The sequence below is a fragment of the Agelaius phoeniceus genome, chromosome 17 (assembly GCF_051311805.1).
Source record: "Agelaius phoeniceus isolate bAgePho1 chromosome 17, bAgePho1.hap1, whole genome shotgun sequence".
Classification (NCBI taxonomy): Eukaryota; Metazoa; Chordata; class Aves; order Passeriformes; family Icteridae; genus Agelaius; species Agelaius phoeniceus.
In genome coordinates, this window is record NC_135281.1 from 14,974,132 (window position 1) to 14,998,827 (window position 24,696).

The following is a 24,696-nucleotide window of genomic DNA, read 5'->3' on the forward strand; positions in this document are numbered from 1 at the left end:
TGAAGTGTTTGTGGGAGAAGGGATTTCTGTTTCTACTTCAGCTGTCTCCAGGAGGTGGTAAGAACAGTAGATTGAGAAATAATAAATTAAAACATGGTATTACTTAATTGAAATACAGCCTAAAAATCAATCCTACAGTTTTTGTAACAAGACAGCCCAAGTTAGGATGGCATTGGAAATATGTGTCTAAACAGTACTGGTGCCTGAAACTGGTGTAACTCTTCATTGTCTTGCTGGTGTAACTCTTCATTGTCTTGCTGAAATGTCCTCATTGCAAAATGCCAGGATGACTCTGCTTCAACTGTAAGGGAAAATATTAAATGACAGTTGAAGGTTTTGTGCTGCTGTAATCCATAGTGTAACGAGATGCTTGAAATCAGAACCACAAGTGCTGGAGCAATTTGAGCCTAAATTTGCAGAGGACATCTGAATTTGGATCCAGAGACGGGCGTTGAGAGGAGGGGGTGAAGGTCACGGAGCGCGCAGGGTGCGAGCAGCAGCAGCAGGGATCCCATCCCTGCCGCGGGTGGGGTGCGCTACAGGAGGGGAGCCGAGCCCGCAGCTGCGCCAGGCAGAGCACAGAGCACGGCGGGGTGAGCTGCGGGCCTTGGGCCGGCCGGGGGCTGCCGAGGCTGGGAGAGAACGGGAAACGAGCGCGGGGCGCCGGGGAAAGCGCACGACGGGTGACGGACAGAGCGGGTGACGGCCGGGGACGGGACCAGGGTGGGGCAGGGCGGGGCAGATCAGGGCGGGGCAGATCAGGGCGGGGCTGCCCTGCCCGGTCCGGGGCGGAGCGGACCCGACCCCACCCGACCCCACCTGGCCCCTTGGAGCCGCCGGGTGCCGGCGCTCGGGGCCGGGCCGGCGGAGCCTCCCTGGCCGCTCGGTGCGGGGTGCCCGGAGCGCGGGGCGGAGCCGGCGGCGGGGCGGGCGCGGCACCTGCGTGCTGGGAGCCGGCGGCGCCGGGCCGGCCCCTCGGCGGTGCCGCCAGACGGCGGCGGCCGGGCTGGGCGCTGCCGGCAGCCGGAGCATCCCCGCTCCGCTCCGCCCCGCAGCCGCGGCCATGACCGACAACATCCCGCTGCAGCCGGTCCGGCAGAAGAAGCGCATGGACAGCAAGCACCGCGGCGGGTGAGGGGCGGCGCGACCCCCGGGGCGGCGGCGGAGCCGCGCTCGGGATGCGCGGGACGGGGGCGGCGGCCCGAGCCCGGGCGGGAGGAGGAGGAGGAGAGGATGAGGAGGATGAGCGGGGGGGAGGCAGGCGGGCGCTGACAGGTTGCTCCTGACGCCATTGCCGCGGCACGCCCGGCGCACGGCAGGATGCGGGCGGGCTGCGGGAGCGGGGACAGCCCCGGCGGGGAGCGGCTCGGCCCGGCCCGGCCTTCAGCGCCGGAGCCGCGGACACAGCGGGGCAGCAGCGCCCGGAGGGGCCGGGCCGGGCGGGGGCCGCGGTGACACGGCCGCGGTGACACGGCCCCCGCCCGGCCCGGCCCGGCCCGGCTCCTGCTTGTCATCGTCCATCCCCGCTGTGGAATCAGCCGGGGCCGGAGAATCCCCGGCCTCGGCTGGGAGGAGCGCAGGAGCATCGGTGGTGCGTGTAACAAAGGCCCGGCTCCCATTTACTGTATCAGCTCGGCAATACAATATCCTTGGTGGCGATGTCGCCGTAGCCCGGGCGTGCGATGCGTCCCTAAAGGAGACGTAGGGAAATGTTTATACCGGTGTGCCCATGCAGGAAGTTAAATAAGGAAAATGGTTTTCCAATAGTCTGCCATTACGAAATCGCACCACTGTGCAGACAGGTTGGTTTGCACACAGCAGGGTGTACGTGGTATCCGAGTCACCTGGCTGTCAATTATCACAGCATTTCATTCGTCCCTGGAGAATTTGGGTTTTTTAAATGTGGTGAGTGGTGTTAGCAAAATAAACCAAAATATTGACAGAAATTTTCACTATTAGAGCAAGGGGAAATATACACGTTTGCCTTGTTAATGTTTTTGGTTGGTAGTTTGTGTTCAGAGCCCTGCGACTGACATTGCTGTGCACGGTTTATTCAGCATTAGGTGTTTTCCTTGTTGCCAGGTGGTTGGCGGTGCTGTGGCCGTACCCGGGGCAGGGAGGTGTGTGTGATGCAGCAGCAATCCCCGGTGCCTGTGTCACATGCGCTGCTGAGCCAGTGCCACAAGGTGCAGCCACCACGGCCTTGCCTTTGGTGACGCGATTGAAGGGAGCGGGGAGAGGTGAGGGCCTGGGAAATTTCTCCAAGCTGCTCGATTGGATTCTTTTCCTGGAGTTCTGTAATCTCCAGCAAGAGCCTCCTGGGTGTTGGATGTGGTTAGTGCTGCCTAGCAGAGCCTGCCCTCAGCTAACCCGAGCCATGGGTCATTGCCTGTGGATTCTGCCTGATTAGCAGCCACTGAGAGGCTTTCCAGTGGTGGCAAAAAATTCCAGCGGCACAGGAAGGAAGCTTGCCTAGGGCTTTCACTCAATGGCAGTTGAAATAAATTGGATTTGGGGTTTCTGTTTGGTGCAGTAATTGTTTGGGGGTGGGATTTGTCATACATGAGGAACCCTTGTTTTAGTGATGTGATCTCCTGGTGTTTGATCAAGTGATGGATAGCAAAGCATTGAAGTCAAGTCAAACCAGTGTTAGAAACCACAGAATAAATCATCCAGCAAGTGGAGGGGTCCCTGGTGTCACAGCCAGAACAGAGTCCTGGGAATCCTAGGCCATAATCAAGGCCTCCTTTCTTCTGTTCCCTCTGAGGAAAAACCCACACGAAAGCCATCCAATTTATGTTCCTTGGCGCATATGAAACCCAGGATGAGCAAGTGTTGAGGGGCTTCACTTTAGCACAGCCCCAGCTGGTTCCTGCTCTGGGGGTCCTCCAGCAGTGAGGGTGAGTTTTCAGACAGATTTTTGTTGGTATGGTCTTCTGGAGTGGGGAGCAGATTTCTGATCATGAATGCCTCTATAGAAATCTTGGTTTCTGTTAAAATAAAAGCAAGAAATGGCTAATTCACCTGTAGGGCAGGTGCCATCCAGCAAGGCTTTTATTTCCTTCAGCTTCTGGCATGCTTGGAAAGGAAGCCAGGGAGGAGCTGGCTCAGGAACCTTGCAGAGATGAGTGATGGCTCAGACAGCTCAGGTCTGTGCTGGAGAGAAGCCATGAGCTTAAAGAAGCGAGTGGGAGAGTGGGGATCTGTTCCTGAGCACAGCTTCAGAGGGGCTGAGCTCTCCATTCCCATGCTGTGCCTTGATTCAGCCCTGTTCATCCCGAGGCTTTGCAGCTCTCTGGAGCCCTGTGAGGAGGGAGGGATGGCAGAACTGCAGCAGCCCTGCTGGGCTGGGGCTGAGCCCGAGCTGCCAGGGGCCCAGTCAGGAGCTGCAGGTTCCTGGAGCACCCTGGGCGCTCTGCTCAGCACGTGACACGAGTGGTCCCCTAAATAGCTCCTGGTGTCAGCCCTCAGTCCTGCAAGGCTCCTTTTAAAGCAGCAGACTGCTGTGCTCATGCAGCTGCTGTGAGGAGAAGGCCTGGCTCCAGAGCTGCAGGGGAAGGAGGAGCTTTACAGGAACACTTGCTGAGGCTGTGCCACGGTGCTGCCTGTGTACTCTGGCTCTGTTTAAAATGGCAAATTCCATTTCAGAGTCAACAGAGAGGGATGGCAGCTCCTGCCCTGGGAGAGCCTGTGTGGGTGTGCCCTGGCACATGCAGCCTGGGGCTGGGCTGCCTTCCCACAGCCTGGGAATTGGGAATTGCAGGAATTGCAGCTCCCCTGGCCCTTCCAGAGCCATGCCAGCTGCACGGCCTGCAGCAGGAGTGTTACAGAATGTTCCACCTGCAGGTGCATAAAAGGGTGAGGTGGTGGTCATGCATGGCTCTGGTTTTCTTTAGCCATGGAAAATTTGTCCCCTGTTTTTGGAATGATGTCACGTGGGGGTTGGTTTGTGTGTTAGAGGTGCCAAGCACAGCCCATGAGGGTCACAGAAACAAGATCTGAGAAATGGGCTCGGTTTAGAAGTGACTAAATATGCCAGTGAACTTCAGCACCAATTTGACAAATGCCACCTCAGAACTCATTTGGTTGTAGGTTTGCACGCCTACAAAAGTGGCACTTTTTTCCCATTGGGTTTGTTTTACATGGGAGTATTTTTCATTTGATCCTCAAATACTTCTCTGTCAAACATTTATAAATAAAACCTGCTTCTTGCTAGTGGCTGTTCACCTGGCAGTCACTCTGCTGTGTTCCTGCCTCTTACATCACCACTGGGAATGTGGTTTTGTGAGCAAATATAATCCCAGGTGAAGTGCACAGCAGACCTGTTCTTCAGTTCCTCCTGTTCATTTGGATCCCTCTGCAGATTGAGGGCAGCATCCCCTACAGGCCTGAGCTTCAGGTACGGTTTGCATCCTGAGAGATTCTTTTCAGTGGTTGTGACTCTATTTGAGGATTTTTGAGTTTGTTTCCCATTGTTATTTTTGCCAAGTTATGATTTAAAATGTGAATTGCACAGTGCTGTATAAGCTGTCCTCATGTGGTTTTCGTGGTCTTTCTGCAAGGTGATGTTTTTGAAAGTCCATTATTTACCCTGACTTCCTTTTCTATACTTCAGGGTTATTGCAGGACTGTTCTTCAGTCCTTCAGCTTCAAAATGGAGAAGGAGAAATGTTTAGGAACCTGTTCCCAAACTTTTACAGAAACTGTTTACATTTCTGTAACATTGTGATTCCTCTTCTTGGAAAGTGCACATTCACTTTATCAGCCTTTCTCAGCAGCAATGTAAACTCCCAGCTGTTTTTCTAGACAATCTTTCCCTTTCCAGGATGCAGTCTTTAGATTTCATGATGGAAAACATTTTATTATTCCTACTAATGCAAATAATTCTCTGCCAGAAACTTCCTCCTGTGCCACTGCCTTTGCTCTGAGCAGAGAATTTTGTAGTAATGGAGCCCCTTCCCTCATCATCTGCATCTCTAAGCTTGGGACTTAAAAATAGGGATGGCAGCCAGAGAAACAGCAGATCACAGAACTACACAGTGCCTGCAAAACTCTTGCAGGGAGGAACAAATAAAGTGACTGGAAAAAGCTGACAGCTCCAGTCAAAAGGACTTGATATTTAAAGGGCACCAAAGCTAATCTGAAAACACCTATGTATGTGCTCAGAGTACTTTGTTTCTGGTGCCCATATGAATAGGTTTTTCTTTTTTACATTAAGATTATTCAGTTTCCAGAGGAGAAAGGGAAAGGAGAACTAATAATCTTATTGATTCTTCCCCAGTGAAATTTAAGACATCACTGAAAAGTTTAAAAATAATTAAAAATTAAGGCAATTGGCCACCTTTGGGAGGAGTGATAAACATCTGCCTGGAAGAATGAGCACATGGTTCTGTGCTTGAGAAATTGCTCTGTTCTGACCAAAAGTTCACTTTTAACTGATTTCAGCAGTTCATGGGCTGGCACTGGAGCAGTTATTGTGAGATAACATTCCTGCTGGAGCAGGGTTTGGGCAGTGGATTGCTCTGAGCCCACCCAGCACAGCCCAGGAGGGGCAAACACGGTCACAGGGTGCTGAGGGTTAAACACCAGCACTGGGGTTGAGGGGGTGCCTTCAGAACAAAAATCCTGGAACTTTCTGGGGTAAGAGTCAGGATTTGCTGTCAGGATTTTCCTCCCTGGCACAGGAGCTCCAGGGCTGTGATGTAATGGGATTCCTGAGGGCTGAGGAACCTCCCCAGTTCCAGTGTTGCAACCTGGGGCTCCCAGTGCTGGTTGTAGTATTCTGTTCATTGGGAATTTCAAAATTAAATATTTTACAGGAAGCTCGTGCCGTAAGGCTGTGGAGGAGACTCCCAGCAGAAATTCTGGATATTCCTTACTCTGGCATCCACGCTCCTGATATTTGCCTTCAAAACTTGCTAGGCAGGAAGTTTTCCTTTTGTTTGTTTAATTAGGTTTTCAGTTTGCTTTCCCTGTAATTCAGGAGCTTGCAAAAACTGACTCCAGCCAGGCAGGGATTTCACAAACCTGTTAGTTTTACTCAGCAGATTCTCCCATGCCCTTTCTTGCATATTCTTGGAGCTGCATTATTTTTAGGTTGTTTCTCAGGCCCCGGAGTAGCACAGCATTTGTAAATGACCATTCTTACAGCAACAAGTGTGTTTGTGGGGCAAATGCTGCAAGGGGTCACCCTATTGTAAATATTATGATATAGGTGTGGGGCTATTTTGCTGTTGAGTACAATCCCTGTAAGAGGCCCAGCCTCAAAAATAAACAAAGGTAAATGGTTTCAGATGTCTGATTGCAAGGACTGACGGATTTTTCCTAACTGGAAAGCACATTGTGATGAAATAGGCTGTGTGGAGACCAGATTTGCTCCCTTGGGTAAAGCTTCATTTTGGAGCCTTTTCTCCTTTGTGAAGGAAGGAAAAACACATTTTTCTCCCTTTATTTCTGTAGAGCATATCTATATTCTGTTGAAATCCAAATAACACCATTTATAGCAGTTTCTATTCCAATATATTTGGGATGCAAGTGGCTATTTGTCTTAGGTCTTCACCTGCAAGCACAAAAGCAAACTGAAATTGAAAGGTATCTAGCTCATAAATACATTTCTGTAGTAGAGCTTCTGAATTTCAGTGTTTAACACCAATTTTGCTGTTTGTCTGATCTTGGTAACCAGCTGCCTTTCAGTGTGGATTTTATACATAAATGTGGGGGGGAAAGAATCTACTAGTTTGGTTTTTTTAACAAGCAAAACTAGTTTGTAGAGGTGACAAAAATTGAGAGTTTCAGGGGCACGCAGAACTTCCTGAAGTGGTTATATTGAGGGTATTTCTATTAATTCTGGTTGTATGGCACTCCCTAGGGAGCAGCTGAGGCAGGGGGTGTGTGTGTGACACCCAGAGGTGTGCTAGGAATGAACTCATTCATTAATGAATGGTCCCTCTGCAGGTGCTGTGAGTGCCTGAGGTGCTGTGGCAGGAGGGAGCCGAGGCCTCGGAGTGTCTGGCTTGGGCACCCAGAGAAGAGAGACCAGAGGTACCCTCGCAATGTCATCAACAACCAGAAGTACAACTTTTTTACCTTCCTCCCTGGGGTAAGCATGACTAAAGTTGCTTTTCATTGTCCCACCCCAACGCTTTCCCCATTTTTCAGTGGTTTTACAGTAGATAAGTGCAGAATCTGGAGCTGGAGAAAACGCTGGGGTTGTGTTTGGTGGAGTTGATGCCAAGGCTGCCTCAGGGCAGCAGCAAACCAGACACAGAAGTGTCCTGAGTGTCCAGGACTGCTTTAAAACTGCCCCAAGTCAGCATTTAGTCACTAGGAAAGCATGCAGAAATGTTTCTGGTGGTTACTTCAACATGCGTAACATCCTCCCTTCTCTTTTTGTCTACTTTTTTTTTTTTAGGTATTGTTTAACCAGTTCAAATACTTCTTCAACCTTTATTTCTTGCTCTTGGCCTGCTCTCAGTTCGTGGTTGAGATGAGGCTTGGTGCACTTTACACATACTGGGTTCCTCTGGTAGGTCCTTCAAGGTTATTTCTCCAAGTTTTGGTGTTTGACAAAATTTCTTGTGCTGTCTTTTCTGTGAGGTGTAAGTTTACACCTTCAATGGTATTTTTAACTTGCTTCCTGAGGCCTGTGCTGTGCATGTTGTAGGGTTTACCTTTCAGTGCAGTGACATCCCTGGGAAAAGCCAGAAAGGAGTGAAGGGGCAGCTCTGGGACACTGCTGTTAAAATTCTATTTGTTTTAAAGCCTGGATCTCCATGAATTCTCCATGAATGATATGTGAGATGACACAGTCAGCTGGAACATGTGGGAATATTTGGGGGTGATTATTTGAAGGCTCTTCAATCAGCTGAAACCTAAGCTGAAAATAGCTGATGCGTTTTTAGTTTTATTTTGGGAAGCAGGTAGGAATTTCTAGGTAAATGAATTAATGCATTTCATTGTTATATTAATTAATTAGATCACACATTTAGATATGTGTAAGTACTAGAAACCTGCAGTTTCTAACATCCCCTTGCTCCCTTCCTAAAGCTCCTTATTGACAGAGGTAATCAGTAGCTGGTTGAAGCTTTCAACACAAGTTGTAAAAAGTTCATTTTCTGTGGTGCATGAGGAGTCTTTTAACTGTTTAGTCTGAGCTAATAGTCTCTGGTAGAAACATGACTTTGTGATACCAAGCCCACAAAGAATTGCCTTGCATTTATTAATTATTTTTTATACAGTGAAGGATGGGATGCAGGCATTTCCTCATGGCAAGAGGAAATGAAATGACTGCTCAGATGTACAGAAGAGTAGGACTGAAGCCCTAATCAGGCAAACGTGTAATTATACCATGAGCAGAGCACATAAATATCTTTAGAGTGTTATTTGTGTAGGTGGAGTGTCTGTGTACATACACATGAAGGCACCTGCATCCTCTGTTTATCTGAATATATAAAAAGGGGTTTATACAGATTTCTCTTTACATTGCTATACAAAGAACTCTCCCAGATGAGTTGTGCTGAGTACAGTGGCTCTGAGGTGCTGAGCACTGGGATTAGAGGGGTCTGCCTTACCCTGGATTTCTCTCTCTTGATTACTCAGCTGTGGGGTGAAATGAGATCTGGTCCTTACATTCTTCAGGTAAACTCCACGGAGGTTCTTTGGGGATAAACTTTATAAAGATTTGCTTGGGGGATTACCTTTACAAAGGTGTGCCTGGGGAGAGCACCCTGATAAAACTGGGAAGTTTCTTAAGCAGCAAGTGTGTTTTTAAGGAGCTGGTGTGGGTTTGGTACTGGGGATTGCACAGCAGCACATCTCAGTGCACCGATGCAGGAGGATCAGCTAGAGGAAGGAAATGCAGATTGTTACATTGGCACTGATAAATATGGCTGTTGTTGGAGGCAGATGTGATTTCTCCCTGACCCTTTGCTCCCTCTGTTTCCCCGTGCTGCTGGCAGGGGTTTGTGCTGGCTGTCACCGTGATCCGCGAGGCGGCCGAGGAGCTGCGCTGCTACATGAGGGACAAGGAGGTGAACTCGCAGATCTACAGCAAGCTCACAGCCAGAGGTCAGCCCCAGGCTGGGAACTCAGCCCTGCTGACAGCCAGAGCCAGAGTTCAGGCCTGGGAGGGGGCTCTGGGCTCCCAGGCACGTGGCTTTGTGGCCACGGAGCCCCGGCACGCGGGGGCTGCTCCTGGGTGGCTCCTCAGCGGCTCTGCTGGAGGTTGGGGTTTGCTGAGGGATTCATGGCATGGGCTGGGTGGGAAGGGACCCTAAGGATCACCCAGTGCCACCCCATCCATGGGCAGGGACACCTCCCACTGTCCCAGGTGCTCCCAGGCCCTTCCAGGCCCAGTGTCCAGCCTGGCCTTGGGCACTGCCAGGGATCCAGGGGCAGCCCCAGCTGCTCTGGGCACCGGTGCCAGGGCCTGCCCACCCTACAGAGCCTAAAAAGACCCTAAAAATGATGAGGTGTGTGTTTGTCTGCAGCAGCTGCTGTGGTTCCTGAGGACTGGCAGGATCAGCTCCTGCATTTTCCATGTCCATCCCCTTGAGCTCCTCTGCAGCCCTGAGGAGTTTGGAGCCCCCGTTTGGGAGAGAGCCCAGGCTGGGCTCAGCTGAGCCTGACCCTGCTCTGGCCATTGTTTCCAGCTGTGCTGTACCTAACAAAGACATTTAAATTCTCATTTGAACAATCCAGTGCTGCCTCACCATGGAGTTACTTCTAATACCATGACAAAGATGGTGAGGCCAGAGTTTTGTTTCAAAAAGGGGATGAACTGAATTTGAGCAAGTTTTGGTTCTTTTCCGTTTCCAATTTCTGACTTATAAAAGTTTATACCCCTGGATTAAGATGCAGTGATGTAGGTGTAGTAAAAAAAAATGCTGCATTTGTAGGAATAAGGCTGCTTTTCAAATATAATTGCTTAAGGCTGGATATATTTCTCATGCCAGGAGTTATGAGGCAACTCCAAACTGGGGAGTTTGAGTTTTCTGAATATTAAATCCCCTTTTAATAACATGTTCTTAGTACAACACTTAAAATGCTTGGCAACCAACAAAAGCCTCATCCAAGAGGGGTGTACTACATCTATTTAAAGATATAAAAGAGTTGCCTTCTGGATTCTATTCAATGATCTATAAGGGGCCTGACCTCTCCTTTAGTTCTTTTCATATTGCTATTACGTTTCCCATGAATGATTTCCCTCCCCCCAGTCCTTTAACTTCTCTAATTTTTGTGAAAGAAACCAAGGAGGATTGGCAGCTGGGCACTAGCTGAAAATCTCAAGCCACTGTATTTAACATGATCTTTGTGCTGAAACAGGAATGAGAGTGTAGTATAGCTCAGAGTAGAAAAATTGTAGAAAATTATTTATGATTGTCACATGGTTTGGGGAGAAGAGTAATTTTCTGTCTCTCACTGAATCTCAGAACTTATTTTTTTGGGAGAGCTGATCATCTTTTCTGCTGATTAAAACCTCAGCTCCTCTGGGAATTACCTGGGAGCAGGGAAGGGCCTGGTGAGGCTGGGGATGGAAATTTGGGGGTTAATTTATCTCACCCCTTTATACAGTCAGAGGAAGGAGCTGGCTTTTCAAGGGAGAGTGTCACCAGCTCAGAGGTAGAGGCAGCAAATATCAAAATAAATTTGGAACAGCTGATGTGAACAATTAATTTTCAGTGTAGCTGACAGTAGGACCTGGGGTTTTTACAAGCTGTTTCTTTTGTTGCTGCTGTTGAAAAGCACAGGTCGTGCTGCAGGGGTTTGGTACAGCCCTGTGCTGAGACCTAATGACAAAAACCTCCACCCTAAACCTTTTTTATCTTTTTACCCAGATGATCCATTTATGTTCCAAAATGACAAAGCCAGCAGACTTCTCGAAAAGTGGTTTTTTTTGGTTGTTTCTTTTTTTAGTGGAAAGCTCTGCATTTAAAGAAGAATTGTTTGGATTGTTATAAAAAATAATCAAATTTCAATCCCCTATTCATAAGCCACAAGCCTTCCTGTGTTCAGGGCTCTGTGTTCTGATCTGCTTGATGGAGAGCTCGAACTGTGCTTGCAAATTCCTGGCTTGTTTTTCTTCTCCTGCAGCCCCCCTCCCTGGGTAACACTGCATAATAGAGAGAAACTCCACAGAAAAGTGGGAAGGGACCTCCTACTGAGGGGTGCTACTTAAGATACAGATCATTGGCATTTACCAGCCATAAAAAAACCAATATTTTCCCAAACTCTGCAAGTCCCGCTCCACAGCATAAGGCTACAAAAGCCAAAAGTTTGGTGCAGCACATCAAACAAACCCACCCCCCTTCTTTTTTATGTTTTAGATGCATTTAACTTGTTTTAGTAAACCTCTGGCTTCATCTTTAATTCCAGAGTAAGTGTTTGGGTCTGTACTTCAGTGCAGCTTTGCAGATCTATTGTGAAATTTTGACCTAAGTGTTCATAGGGCAAAAAGGGGAATCTTTTCTGGCTAATATATTTATTCCTTGAAATGATCTGCTTTCTGGTGCATCCATCATGCTGCAAATTTGGTGATAATTTCAAAAACCATAGCTTAAATTGGAGCAAACTGTTTGCATTTGATTATGTTTACTTTCTTGTCTTTAAACAAGATAAATCAGGGCATAGCAGAGAATGAAACAAATACCAGACAAATTTTAACAATAGATTTATTTGAATGAGAGCTCAAGACTAGTTCCTTTTAAAAAGTGATAAACACCAACTTCTATTCTGATAAACTTAAGGAAGTACAAGCTGAAAGTGATATAAACGCTGAATAAACCTGTGTGTATTTAGAGGAAGCATTTCTAGTTGCACTTACAAAACCAGGAGTTTATAATTACAAAAATATTTAATTACAAAAATATTTAAATAGAGCAGTTGTAGGAAATGGAACAGTTGTGCTTATTAGCTGGTTTTAAACATGCATGAGAAAACATCTGATGTTTAGGTGGCAGTTTCCCCACAGAAAGAAAAGGGAATTACAGAATTCCCAAGATCAAAATAAAACTAATTCAAGTAAGTTCTTTATGGGAGTCCTGAGTCAAAGGAAACATCTGGTCCTGGGCCTTCTTAGCAGGACGTGTGTGCACACTGCAGAGATGTCACCCACGGGGGCCAGGGAGGCTGCAAAAGCAGAATTAGCTACCTAAAAAGGGCATCTCATTTATCCAGGAGTTATAAAAACGTGTGCTGGTTAGAAAGGTCCCCTCTTTGTTTTACCCTCCAACAGCTGAGGTTGGGAGGGTTCCTGAACAAGACAAATCTGCTCCAGCTGCTTTGGGTTTTCTCAAATTGGAAAAATTCTGCAGCAGATGATACTGTTTTCAGCATAATGATCCCAAAAGCCTTTTATGTACGTAATGATAGGAAATCATCACGTTACAGCTTTGTCCAGGCATTAATTTTTCTTTTGCAGAATGATTTTTTTCCTTGTTAAGGAAAACCTAAAAAAGTAAGTTTGCCTGAACCCTGCAGGTAGCGCTGCTTCTGCTGACAGTCACCAGATAAGTCCTTGTGATCTTGGAGAGAATACAGAAAGTATGGTTAAACAAATCCATAGCTTTTCTGCACTTTGGGTCGGGAGTGGCTGTGCCTGTGTGGGGAGAGCACTCGGGCTTTTTCCCCCCCTTCCTTTGCACAGGAGAATATTCAAAAGCACTTTTTGTTGCTTTGTGAATAACCGTATTAAAAGGGGAGGAAGAGATGTTATCTGTCAGACCCTTTTAGTGTCATAGTACCTAACTTTGTATAGCCCATACAGAAGACTGCCAGGGATGCTTTTTTTGATCCTCTTGGAGTGCAGCTTTTCTTTTCAAGCCCCAGCGTAATGGACTCTTAATCCCCGGTTTGCTTCCTGCCCCGGCAGAGATGTCTTTAGCCCAGCATTCGTTTTGTTTACTTTTTTTTTTTTTTAAACCAAAAACCCTCACAAGGCAAACTCCAGAATCCATGAAAGACCTATGAGATATTTGTGAAATGGGCCATGACTGCTTATAATTTGTAGGAATAATTACAGCATGCAAGGAAGTCTGCATTTATTAGCAGCAGTGATGAAGCATGTTGTTAGGCACACAGTGTGTCACCAAAGCAGCAGGCTGCCCCAGCCCAGAATGGCTTTCATTGTTAATTTGGAGCAGAAACACTGAAGCATATCCTGAGAAGGATGCTAATGAAGGGACTGCCAGTAGTAAAATCCCAGTGACCTTTGTGCTTTGTGCTAATTTCTATTCCCCCTCCCTTCCCCCTCCTGCTTTCCCCTGAGCTGCTATCTGGCCAGTTAGCCCGTGAATTTTGAGGTACAGTAGGAGTGTTGTCCGTGCCAGGGTGAGCTCCACGTGCCTCCCCCACTTCCACTCAAATCACAGCAGATTAAAGAGGCTTTTGTTGAAATATAACAGACACGTGGAGGCAGGGTTCAAATTAACTGATTATAAATCACTAGTTAGTCTGAGAAGCCAAATCTAGAGCTGGCTAATGATTTGAAATTACTAGCCAATTGTTAAATTAATCCCCTGTTTTAAAGCAACTGGGAAATGTTTGACAGCTGCACAGGAATAAATATTTACATGATTTCTGTAGGACGTGTTCTCTGCTGGTTTGGCCAGGGCTGCAAGAGGCAAAGGAGAGGTGGCAGAGCTGAGCCAGAGACTGTAGCTGCAGCAGGCAGCAAGTGAGGCTGGATTTTGGAAGGACCCGTTGTACTTCCAGGCCTTGGCTTGAGAGTCGAGCTTTGCATTTCCAGGCACCTGAGATAAAGGAATTGGATTTGATGGTTCCCTGCTGTAACTTTCTGTTCTTGCTCTGGCACCTGCCTGATGCTGAAAGTGTTTTTGAATTCATGAGTTAAGCAGTACAAAAAGGAGTTTAGTGAGTTGTTTCAGAGTTATGACTAAGGAGTGGCTGGGGCTTTCTGCAGCCAGGGCTGGTGTCTGGAGCTGTTACAGGAGGGGCTTCAGCCCTTTGTGGGGGACCCACCCCTTAGTGGGGATAGTGAGCTCAGAAATCCTCCCAGGGCAGCATTGCCCAGTTCCTGGGGTGGAAACATTTCCCATTTTCACCCCCATAGTGCAGGGGAAGGAAGGGAGGGGAGGAGCAGCACACAGCACCCAAACCCTGTCCTGCTCCGCTCTGACACCAGCGCCTTTCCTTTGCAGGGACTGTCAAGGTGAAGAGCTCTAACATACAAGTGGGTGACCTCATCATTGTGGAAAAGGTTTGCCTTTATATTCATCTTTACTGTGGAAAGTTGGTTGTATGGGTTTTTTGGGTTTTTTTTTTTTTTGTTTGCAAGACCACAGAAAATGAGATCTTTTGAATTCCTACTTACTTTACAGCAGGCTTAGAATATCAGGTGTTGAACACAAGTTTAAATATTTAATCACTTTACGGTGTTCTCCCACTTCACCAATGACATCATTATCTTTTCAAATGAGGGTAAATCTGTAGGTATGCCTATAACCTCTTCTTTTACTTATACTATAGCAAGATAAAGAACTTCCCTATCCTTTCTGTGACTGTTGGCCACAGGTTAAATACCTGGAACAAATGCAGCACCCAGGTGTTTCTTTGGGTATAAGCATTGCAGCTTTGGGAGACCCAGTGATCTGTTTGTAGATACTGGTATATACAGGCATATTTCCCCCTTTGTACAACTTCTAATGTGTTTTTTTTAAATCCACTGATTTTGTTTTTCCCACCCACTCTCTGCAAGCAGCCGTGACCTCTAAAACCATTAGTATGAAAATACTCAGTACAAAATGAGAAACTTGGTAGCTGCAGATTCCAGATACAACCTTTCTGCTAACATGGGACTCCTTGAAAGGAAACCAGCACTAGTTTAAGATTTCTTCATACTTCTAGAATTACTCTCCAGCCCTTTTGTAAACCTAACCCTTGGGTCTGGTCAGTGGGAGCTGGCACCAGTTATTATCGTGCACTTGGAATTCTGCAGGGAAGCGAGTTCAGGATTCAAAGCAAACTGAATCCCAGGCTCCAGGCTGACAAAGGAATCCTCTTTGTGCCTCTGCTGCTCTGGGGAAGGCGCTGCACACGCGTGCAGGGCTGGCTGCACAATAATGGCCTTTCTTCTCCCCCCAGAACCAGAGGGTCCCTGCTGACATGATCTTCCTGAGGACGTCGGAGAAGAATGGTAAACATCTGGAACCAATTGTCAAAATAGCCATTAACCTTTCACTGGTTGTTTGGAGAAAATTATCTTTTGGAAATGTGAAAGAAATAGATAATAGTAAAATTTTAGAGAGAGGGGGAACTCAAGTGGTTTTATGGACCACCACTTCTCAGGATGTTATACTCTAGTTTTGTTTGCTAATCAAAGAATGTAGGGGTTCAGTCCAGGGTAAATGAATCTGGTTGCATTTTAGATATATTTACTTACTGTTCAGGCTTGCTTTGTTAAGTGTGGGATAAGGAAATGTTTGATCAGAAGGGTTAGAAAACAGATTAATGGGAACATTTCAAGTGTCTTAAAAAAAATATAGCACAGAGAATTCTGTCCTAGTGGAGGGAAAGGAATGTGGTGCAGGAACACCATCATTCCATTATTAACAAATGCAAATCAGCCCGTGTTTCCAGAGGAAGAAGGATGTGGGTGTCCTAGAGGGGAGGCCATGCCCTGAGTTACCTGCAGGTGTGCCTGGCAGAGGTGGCAGGGTCCCTGACTGCTGTTCCCATCCCCAGGGTCCTGCTTCCTGCGCACGGACCAGCTGGACGGGGAGACCGACTGGAAGCTGCGGCTGCCCGTCACCTGCACCCAGCGCCTGCCCACGGCCTCTGTGAGCACCTGCCTGGCACTCTGTGCTTGGGAGCTGTGGACAGGCTTTACCTGAAAACCTGGGGCTGCTGCAGTCCTGTTTTCAGGCTGGGGTTTCTTTCCTGGGGCACAGATAAGTCCCAGGAGTCCCTCAGGTGTCACCCCAGGAAGTCCCCTGCTACCCCAGGTGTGTTTTCTGGGGGACTCCTAGATTGCAGTAGGTATCAAGTCAATTCTAAAACCATGCCAAGTAACTCTTGGTGCAGTATTCTGATGAAACTCCTGTACATTATAAGCTGTGGCTGGCTGATAGGAGCTGGTAGGGCTGATGGATGTGTCTGTTTGACAGGACCTGCTGCAAATCCGCTCCTACGTCTACGCAGAAGAACCCAACATTGACATACACAACTTCGTGGGGACCTTCACCAGGGTGAGTCAGCTGGCAGGGCCTGAAATCAGCCAGGGTTTATGGAAATTCTCCATCCTATCAGAAATCCCTCTGCCAGCTTACCCAGCATCCCTCCCCAAACACCTCTGTGGACTCCTCTCATCCTCTGCTCTTTTCCATTACTGACAAGTTTGTTTATTTTTCTCTTTTTCCCATTGTAGGAGGACAGTGACCCTCCAGTAAATGAAAGTTTAAGCATAGAAAACACCCTGTGGGCCAGCACAGTGATTGCATCAGGTAAGGTGGAGACCCATGTAAAATTGTTTTTAAGGGAATATGTTAACAATTTTTAAAGGTATTTCTGTGATGGAATAATAATTCTGTCAGTTGGAGAAATTAGCAGTTGGAATGAGGTTTCCCCCTTGTCCTAACACCTCTGGGGAGCTAAGCTGACATCTAATTGCCTCTTGGACATTCCTAGATGAGAAAGAAGTGGAGTGGCCTTTGGGGCCCTTCTTTAGCATCTAGGAGCAGAATAGCACTTAATTGCTCTGCACATTGACATCCTAATCTGTAACAGAAATGGTGTCAAATGGATTCTGGGAACAGAAGCTGAGATGAAAGATTTCCAGGTAAGTGCTGCCATCGAGTTTGTCCTATATACTCTTAAGAAAGGAAAAAAATCAAGTCTTTGACAGATTTTGACTCATATGTACGATAAACTCCCGAGGCCTGAGATTAATCAATGCCCCCCTGTAGGGGCTTGTCAAAGTAAAAGCCTTGTTCCTCTCCTGCCCAGTGTGTTTGCTGGGCAGTAGCTGGAGGAGAGTGGAATTCTGGAGTCCAGCTCTGGAGCTAAACTTATCAAACGGAGAGACTTGACAGTGCATTTGCAAATATAATTTCAAAGGGTTTATGCGATTGAGTCTGTTTGAAATGGCCATAAACCAGCTAGAAACACTCCCTTTTCACAGATCAATCTGTTTTCAAGCTTATTCTAGTCCTGGCAGGTGCTTCCTCTCATTTTGACTGACTGATCAATACAATACTGGATTTTGTTTCTCCTGTGGTAATAACAAATAGCATGTTGTAAGTTATTTCTGTAAGGAGAAAATGTGGATATTATTTTTCTTCTGCTGTCGGGTTGTGGTGCCATCTCATGGGGCAGCCCCTGTAAGATGAAGCAGAGCAATGTGTCTTTCTCCATCTGCTGCAGGAGGGCTGGGTCTGACTGTTTGCAGTGGATTTGGAGTAGCTATGCCATCTGCTGATCTGAATTGTGATGATCTTACCACCACCTGCCATCTGGCTCCAAGGATTTGTTGTTGTTTTTGGGGGTGTTTTTTTAAAGGAATGTTTCTCAGCATATTTTTAGAAACCACCTCTCTTGAATCAGCCTTATTTTAAAATAAGTCACCTGCAGCTTGTTAAAACTGATCATTAGTGAGAGCAGGGGAGCAGTAGAGTATAAAGTAGCAATGTATTGGCAGTAGTGCTTTTTTTAGAGTTGGTTTTCTCCATTTTTACAGACTCCTAACTCTGGGCAATAGCAGCTTTTAAGCTGTTGATGGTAGACAGCTTTTTCTTCATGGCTCTTTGAAAAGTCTTTAAGAGAAAACCCATAGAAACCCTGTATTTTATGGTGAATTATGTTTCTGCAAGAAGAAAATTGGGGTCTTTGTTGCTCTCATCTCTTTAGCAACTGTGGGACAGAGCATTCAAATTCACTGATGGGCTCCCAGCAGCTCCATCTGTTCCAGGAAGGTAGGAGTTGGTGTGATTCACTTTGTGGTAGGAGCAGTATTTAGATAAATGCTTAAAGTAAATTGTAGATTTTAAAATAAGGTAATTCTGTCTTTGAGCTCTGGAATTAATTAGATTTGCTCTGTTTGTTTCAACCTTTGCCAGTAAATACCCCTAGCCCAGAGCTGGTGTAATTTGGAGACACAATGAAGGTTTGGTGGAAGGCAGCACCAAAGTGGGATTCCAAGTGGTGGGAGGAAATCCAAGAAATCCTCCATCCCTACCAACATTTATTTATAGTCTAGAGAGACAAATGGATCAAAAGGGGGTCAGGGAAGGTAGAGCAGAGCTGGCTGCTCTTCCCATGAGCTGATGGAGTCTGTGATGCTGCATCAAGTCCAGCCCTGAGACTGAATTACTGCCTGCGAGGATGTTTCCTGTTCCAGTCTGTGTTTTCATAGGTGTGGTGTTGCAGATCCCAGCTTTTTGAGTTTCTGCTTGCTTCTGAAATTAGCCTGCTGAAAGTGCTCTCCACCTGAGGAGTATTTTCATGGAGAAAACCTCTGTGTGTGCAGGTACTGTGGTGGGAGTTGTCCTCTACACGGGAAGGGAGCTGCGCAGTGTGATGAACACCTCCAACCCCAGAAGTAAGGTATGGTGAAGAAACAGGTTTGTAATAAATAACAAGGGTCAGAAACAGATCATTTTTTAAAAGGAGATCCTTCTAAATTCTCTATGTACACACTCTAGGGACAACTTCATAGGAGTAATTCATATTTTCCAGCCTGTGATTTAAGATAGTTACCAGGACAGAAGCTATTTCTCCTGGATTTCTATAGGATTTTTTTCATCCTATTATACATATGTCATGACACTTTTTTAAGGTTGTTCAAACCATTGTTTTATATGTTTATAATGAGACAGTTCCCATTAGAATAGAAAAGCTTCTTTTGCTGTATTTCTTCCATTGTAGCACAGCTAAGACACAGTGCAGGGATGTTTACACAGCTTTTGGCAGCGTGAGCCCTCTCACACCTCTGCATCCTCTGCTGAGCTTCTGAGGGATGGAAATCTCATGTAATAAGCTGGCAAGCGTATTGATTATAAATTTAAATATGTTTGTAGTGTTTTGAAAGAAGAGAAGCTGACTAGTGGGAATGGCTCTTTGGATGGAGTGGCAGCTCACTTCCTTTGTGAATATTGCACTGAGCTGGCACCTTCATCTGTGTGCCTGAAATCTGTCTCTCCTGCTGTTCTAGATTGGCCTCTTTGATTTGGAGGTGAACTGTCTCACAAAGATCCTGTTTGGGGCTCTGGTGGTGGTGTCCCTGGTCATGGTGGCCCTTCAGCACTTCGCAGGCCGCTGGTACCTGCAGATCATCAGGTTCCTGCTGCTGTTCTCAAACATCATTCCCATCAGGTGAGGGCACAGCTGGGAGTGCTCCCAGCACAGCACTGCCTGCTCGGGCCCCTGAGCTCTTACCTGCTCCTGGCACAGCTCAGCCAGGCCAGAAGTAGAAATGAAGCTAGAACATAAGAATTGCTTTGTAGTTTCTGCTGAATTTGTTGAATTTATTAACCCATTCGCTGGCTCAGACTGGGGATTAGGCATTTAAATTCCCTTCTCTCAGTGTTTGATATACTTGGTTACTGTGATTAGAACAGAGTAAAAAATGGAAAAGGAGGGTGTTTTATACAGAATGTAGGGGAATGCATTTAGAGGGCAATGAAACTTTGATATTAAATTGTACTGTATTAGAAAGTAGATTAGTAAATTTGGGTGCAGGACTGGGATTCATTTCAGTTCCATTTTTAATCTGCTCTCTGGTATCCATCACTGTCCTTACTCTGTCCACCTTCCCCTCAAATCATATCTGCTCTTCTCATTCAATTTTGTCATCTGTCTTTGAATGACAGGGTAATTACACTGGCCACCAGAGCACTGACTTTGAACAAACTTCTGAAACTCTCCTTTGGCACCTCAGGTTCACTGTGGAACTTGTTGTCCTTTCATTGCACTGTGGCAGTTCACAAGGATTTTTTCCAAAGTTTACCTGGTGATAATTTTTATTTTCCTTTTTCCTCCTGTGCAGTTTACGTGTGAATCTGGACATGGGGAAGATTGTGTACAGCTGGGTGATCCGCAGAGATTCCAAAATCCCTGGCACTGTGGTTCGGTCCAGCACCATCCCTGAGCAGCTGGGGAGGATTTCCTATTTGCTTACAGACAAAACAGGTACTGGTGCAGAAAATACAGCTTTGAGTCATGGCATGCTGTTTGGATTCTGTTATGTTTTTGGCCAGGAAAAGATAATAATGTGAGATTTCTTTGGACTGGAAGAAATATGCATTTCCTGTCACTTTGACAATATGATTTAATCAGATTTTGAAAAAAAAAGTTCTGCTTTTTTTTGTTCTGAATGTGCTGTAAGTAAGCTAGGACAGGAATATTATACTACTTGAAGGAATACTTAAAGCACACTATTACAACAACAGCTGAGGGTAAAAATAAAATTAAAATCAACTTTTTAGAGCTGGTTTTCAAAGCCAGGTTAAGATAACATATATATAGGCAGAAGCTGTCTGCTGCTGCCTTACACTTTTGAAGCTGAGCTTGAATTGAAGTCCTGAGCTGTAATGAAGAGCTTGGTCTGACATAAAATCCTGGTCCCACTGAAGTAGTTTCCGATGTTTTTGGTTCCAGTGAGACCAGAACTGTGCCTGCAGCTCCTGCTGGCATTGACTGTGGGCTAAATCTCATTGTTACTTATACACTCCCAGTTCCCAGGAGAATGAGCCCTCAGGTCTGTTGATTTTGGGTTTTTTGCCAGCCCTGGCTGTGCTGGGAGTGCTGCAGTGATGGCTTCAGCTGCTGGCCCACATTCAGGTTTCTGTGCTGGAGGCACAGCGGGGACAGGAGGTGTTGTTCCCACCCCATGGTGCTGTTTTCCCAGGGACTCTCACCCAGAATGAGATGGTTTTCAAGAGGCTCCACCTGGGAACGGTGGCGTACGGCCTGGACTCCATGGACGAGGTGCAGAGCCACATATTCAGCATTTACACACAGGTACAACCAGCTGCATCCCCTGGCTTCCTCTGCCCAAAATTCCACATTGCTGGGCCAGTGGGGAATTCATGTGGTAGGGATCTGCTTATGAGCTGCTTCTGGGAAAGCCTGAGGGTCACTGGATGCTTCATTCATAAATAATGTCGTGATTGCTCATTATGTTCTGTGGGTTGTTTCACATCACGAGCAAGTGTGTCTTGCTGCTGAGGTCTGAGTCTAAAATAACTTTTATTTAGACATCCAGCTATCTCTTTTTTTTCTCCTTCCTAGCATTTAGTTCTTCTCTTGTGTTGAGACCCTTAAATGACAGAACTGTATTTAAAAAAACCAAAAAACAAAAAAAAACCCAGACTTCAGCTTTATTTGCCTTCATTTTGTACAGAATCTCTAGAGAAAACTTGACTACTGATTAATTATTTGCCAAAGTGCCCAGTCAGGAACCTTTGGGTGACTGACTAGTGCAGTGTGTGAGCAGTGACTGAGTGCACTTCAGCTGAGGGTTTGCTGTTGGATTTTGGCAGCAGTGCTGATGAGCAGTGATACTAATTTTGAAGATCTTATGGGTCCTAATCACTAGTGTGGAAAATAACATGTGGAATTACCCTGGTAAGGGATATATGTCTCATAAAACTTTCATAATTACCAAGTGAGATTCCTTATAATGAGAAGCATTTGCTGGCAATGATTCATTTTGAACTGTAGTTCTTATTCTTTGCTCTTATTTTTACCATGTTGTGGCCCTTTGACCTGGAAGTGAAACTCTTGTCCTCTTGACACTAAAGGTTAACAGAGCAGGAAACTGGATCACTGTGTGTCCCTTCTTCAACTGGGATAATTTAGTAATTGTGCAATTATCTGAAGACTCCCATTCTGATACTAAAAATAGTATTAAAAAATAAATGAATGTAATTAAGATTTTCTAGCTCCATACCAGTCATCTGTTTTGTGTTTTCACCAATTATATTCTCTTGCACATGAAACCCAAGTGACTCTAAATTTCCCAAACCAATGGTCTTTTGTGGAGTAAAAAAGTGGTTTTGCTGAGTCTTTTGAGGCTGGTGTGTCCCCCTTTGGTGGATTTGCACCATTTTTCTTGGTGTACTGTCCCAAAGCTTCAATCTATTGGGGCCCTTCAGGAGCAATGCTCCAGGAGCTGAGCTGCACTGGGGTGTTCCCAGGGGACAATGAGTGGCCTGAGTGAGGGGTGGTATGGCAATGCTGCGAGGGCCCCGAAAAAGGAGGAATGATGAGGAGGACTCCATCAATCAGAGGGCTAATTAATTACTTTATTATACTATATTATTCTATACATCTAAAACTGAATCTGCCAAGCACTCAACCCTGCACACACTTCCCAGAATCTCGTGACTGTCACCCAACAGTCCCAACACACCCACACCTGGCCTTGATAGGCCAAGGAAACAAAACACCATCACTGTGGGTAAACAATCTGCACATTGCATTCTACTTTGGCACAAACACGGGCACAGCAAATGATAAGAATTGTGTTTCCTTTCTCTGAGGTTCAGAGAATGCAAAACCCAGAGATATTCTTGGGAAGAATCGTGCCTTGCTTTTCTCTGTGAAGAGAAATGTGGGGCTGCAGGGTGGAGAGTGTGCCTGGTCTGTCGGGACAGGGGCCTGCATGGTCTGTACAAACTGATTCCAAATGTCACTTTTCCCCCCATAAGAGCATGCCTGGTCTGTGGGGACACAGACCTGTGCAGTCCATACAAATGGAACCTAAATGTAATTTTTCCCCCCAGTAAGAGCATGCCTGGTCTGTGGGGACATGGGCCTGCACAAATTGCACCCAAATGTCATTTTTCCCCTCAGTAAGAGCGTGCCTGGTCTGTGGGGACATGGGCCTGCACAAACTGCACCCAAATGTCATTTTTCCCCTCAGTAAGAGCATGCCTGGTCTGTGGGGACATGGGCCTGCACAAACCGATCCTGAATATCATTTTTCCCCTTGGTAAGAGCATGCCTGGTCTGTGGGGACACAGGTCTGCGCAGTCCGTACAAACTGATCCCAAATGTCATTTTTCCCCCAGTAAGAGCGTGTTGTGTGTCCCCCAGCAGGCGCAGGACCCCCCGGCCGTGAAGGGGCTGTCCCTGGCCACCAAGGTGCGGCGCAGCATGAGCAGCCGCGTGCACGAGGCCGTCAAGGCCATCGCGCTGTGCCACAACGTCACCCCCGTCTACGAGAGCAACGGCGTCACCGACCAGGCCGAGGCCGAGCGCCACTATGAGGACTCCTGCAGGGTGTACCAGGCCTCCAGCCCTGACGAGGTCAGTCAGAGCAGCCTGGGACCCTGCTGGCTGCAAAAACCCCATGGTTCTCTGGGGGAGGGCTCGGGGTTAGTGAAGGGGATAATATTGTAATGTGTTTGTAGCTCTGATAAGCTGGGAATAGGCTGTGAGTGCCCTCTCAGCTGTTCTGCCTCTCTGCTTGAAGCTCCAGACTGCTGTCTGGCTGTTCTGTCAGCCTCTGCATCACAAAATTTTGTCCCTGTTTCTGCACCTTTTGTCCTGGGCGTATTTTTCATTTCAAGTCTGAGAATCCCTTTGACTAGGTTAGGTAAATTATGAGCAATCTTATCTTGTCTGGGGGAGGATGGCTTGTGGAAGAGGGTTGGAATGCTCCCTCAGCTCAGCTCTGCGAGGTGTGTGATGTTCCAGACCAGGGAAAAGCTGGGAATCACTGTAACCATGGCACATCCCACGTGCAGGTGGGCAGAGCCAGTGCCCAGGTTAATTCTGGGGAGGGAGTGAAGTGCACAAGTTTATTGGAGAGCAAAGCTGGGCCCTGCCATTCTCTGCCAGCACCCAGTGCAGCCAGGGCTGTGCAGGTGGCATGGTGGGGAGAAGCTTTGGAGCTCTCCAGACACCCACTGGAGACTTTTATTGAGCATTTGGGAGATCAGGTTCAATGCAGCACTTACAGTTTAAGTGCTGTTTGCCACCCCCTGCAAAATCTGGGAAATGTAATTATAGTGTTGTTTCCTTCTGTGACAAAGACAGGAGGAATAAAATGTGGTTTCATATATTGGTTAGGCTTCTTGGATACACCTTTTAGTGCAACAAAAGTAACACATTTTGCTTTCTATCAATATGTACAATTACATTTGCTCTGTGCTGGAGAGACACTGAAGTTTGAGATTTCTCCTGAGAATCCCACTGACTGTGAGATCAAATCACCCTTTTGACTACATTCAAAGGGTTCTTCCATGTATTGCCTCAGACAAACCAGCTTTGCCTCTGATAATAACCTTCCCACCTTTGCCATCACAAGAGAAGCTGGCTTGCCTCATTGCTGGAGAAATGGAATTCAATGCACCCGTTGGAAGCCCAGCTGAGTGAGGATTTTGGGGCTGTTGTGCTGCTGAAAGACTGGCACAGAGCTGGTTTGCACATTTACATACATTCAAAATATTCCCTATAGTGTTTTTCTCCCAAAGTAGGCAATTCATTTGTTTCATATATATTTATATATATTAATTTTCTTCCGTGCATCATCCAAAGGCTGCATTTCTGCAGTGCCCCCTGCATGGCTGGGCTGCAGTGAGGTGCCAGCAGCCTGGGCAGGGTGTGGGTGTCCTGTCCCACATGGCTGGGGCAGGGTTGCTCTCCCCTGAAAAGGCAGTGTACAGAAAGTAAGTGCCTATGCACTGAAACGAGTTCTGAATGATTTCCAGATGGTCATTTTTGTGATCTGCATCAAAG

General features: G+C 46.6%; 1 protein-coding gene across 2 annotated transcripts in view; it reads left to right on the forward strand.

The window, feature by feature from the left end:
• Window positions 1–893: 893 nt before the first annotated feature.
• ATP9A (ATPase phospholipid transporting 9A (putative)) overlaps window positions 894–24,696 on the forward strand; it is a 47,723-nt gene continuing 23,920 nt past the window's right edge. Inside the window, exons 1-14 of one of the 2 annotated variants that reach the window (XM_077187528.1) lie at window positions 894–1,131; window positions 6,955–7,099; window positions 7,412–7,525; window positions 8,958–9,066; window positions 14,157–14,215; window positions 15,100–15,151; window positions 15,700–15,794; window positions 16,122–16,202; window positions 16,382–16,457; window positions 18,479–18,555; window positions 19,163–19,323; window positions 19,997–20,139; window positions 20,858–20,970; window positions 23,050–23,262. In XM_077187528.1, the coding sequence (XP_077043643.1) occupies window positions 1,064–1,131; window positions 6,955–7,099; window positions 7,412–7,525; window positions 8,958–9,066; window positions 14,157–14,215; window positions 15,100–15,151; window positions 15,700–15,794; window positions 16,122–16,202; window positions 16,382–16,457; window positions 18,479–18,555; window positions 19,163–19,323; window positions 19,997–20,139; window positions 20,858–20,970; window positions 23,050–23,262 (1,506 nt within the window). In that variant the 5' untranslated portion in view covers window positions 894–1,063. The remainder of the gene's footprint in view (window positions 1,132–6,954; window positions 7,100–7,411; window positions 7,526–8,957; window positions 9,067–14,156; window positions 14,216–15,099; window positions 15,152–15,699; window positions 15,795–16,121; window positions 16,203–16,381; window positions 16,458–18,478; window positions 18,556–19,162; window positions 19,324–19,996; window positions 20,140–20,857; window positions 20,971–23,049; window positions 23,263–24,696) is intronic. The other variant, XM_077187529.1, reaches the window with a different exon arrangement.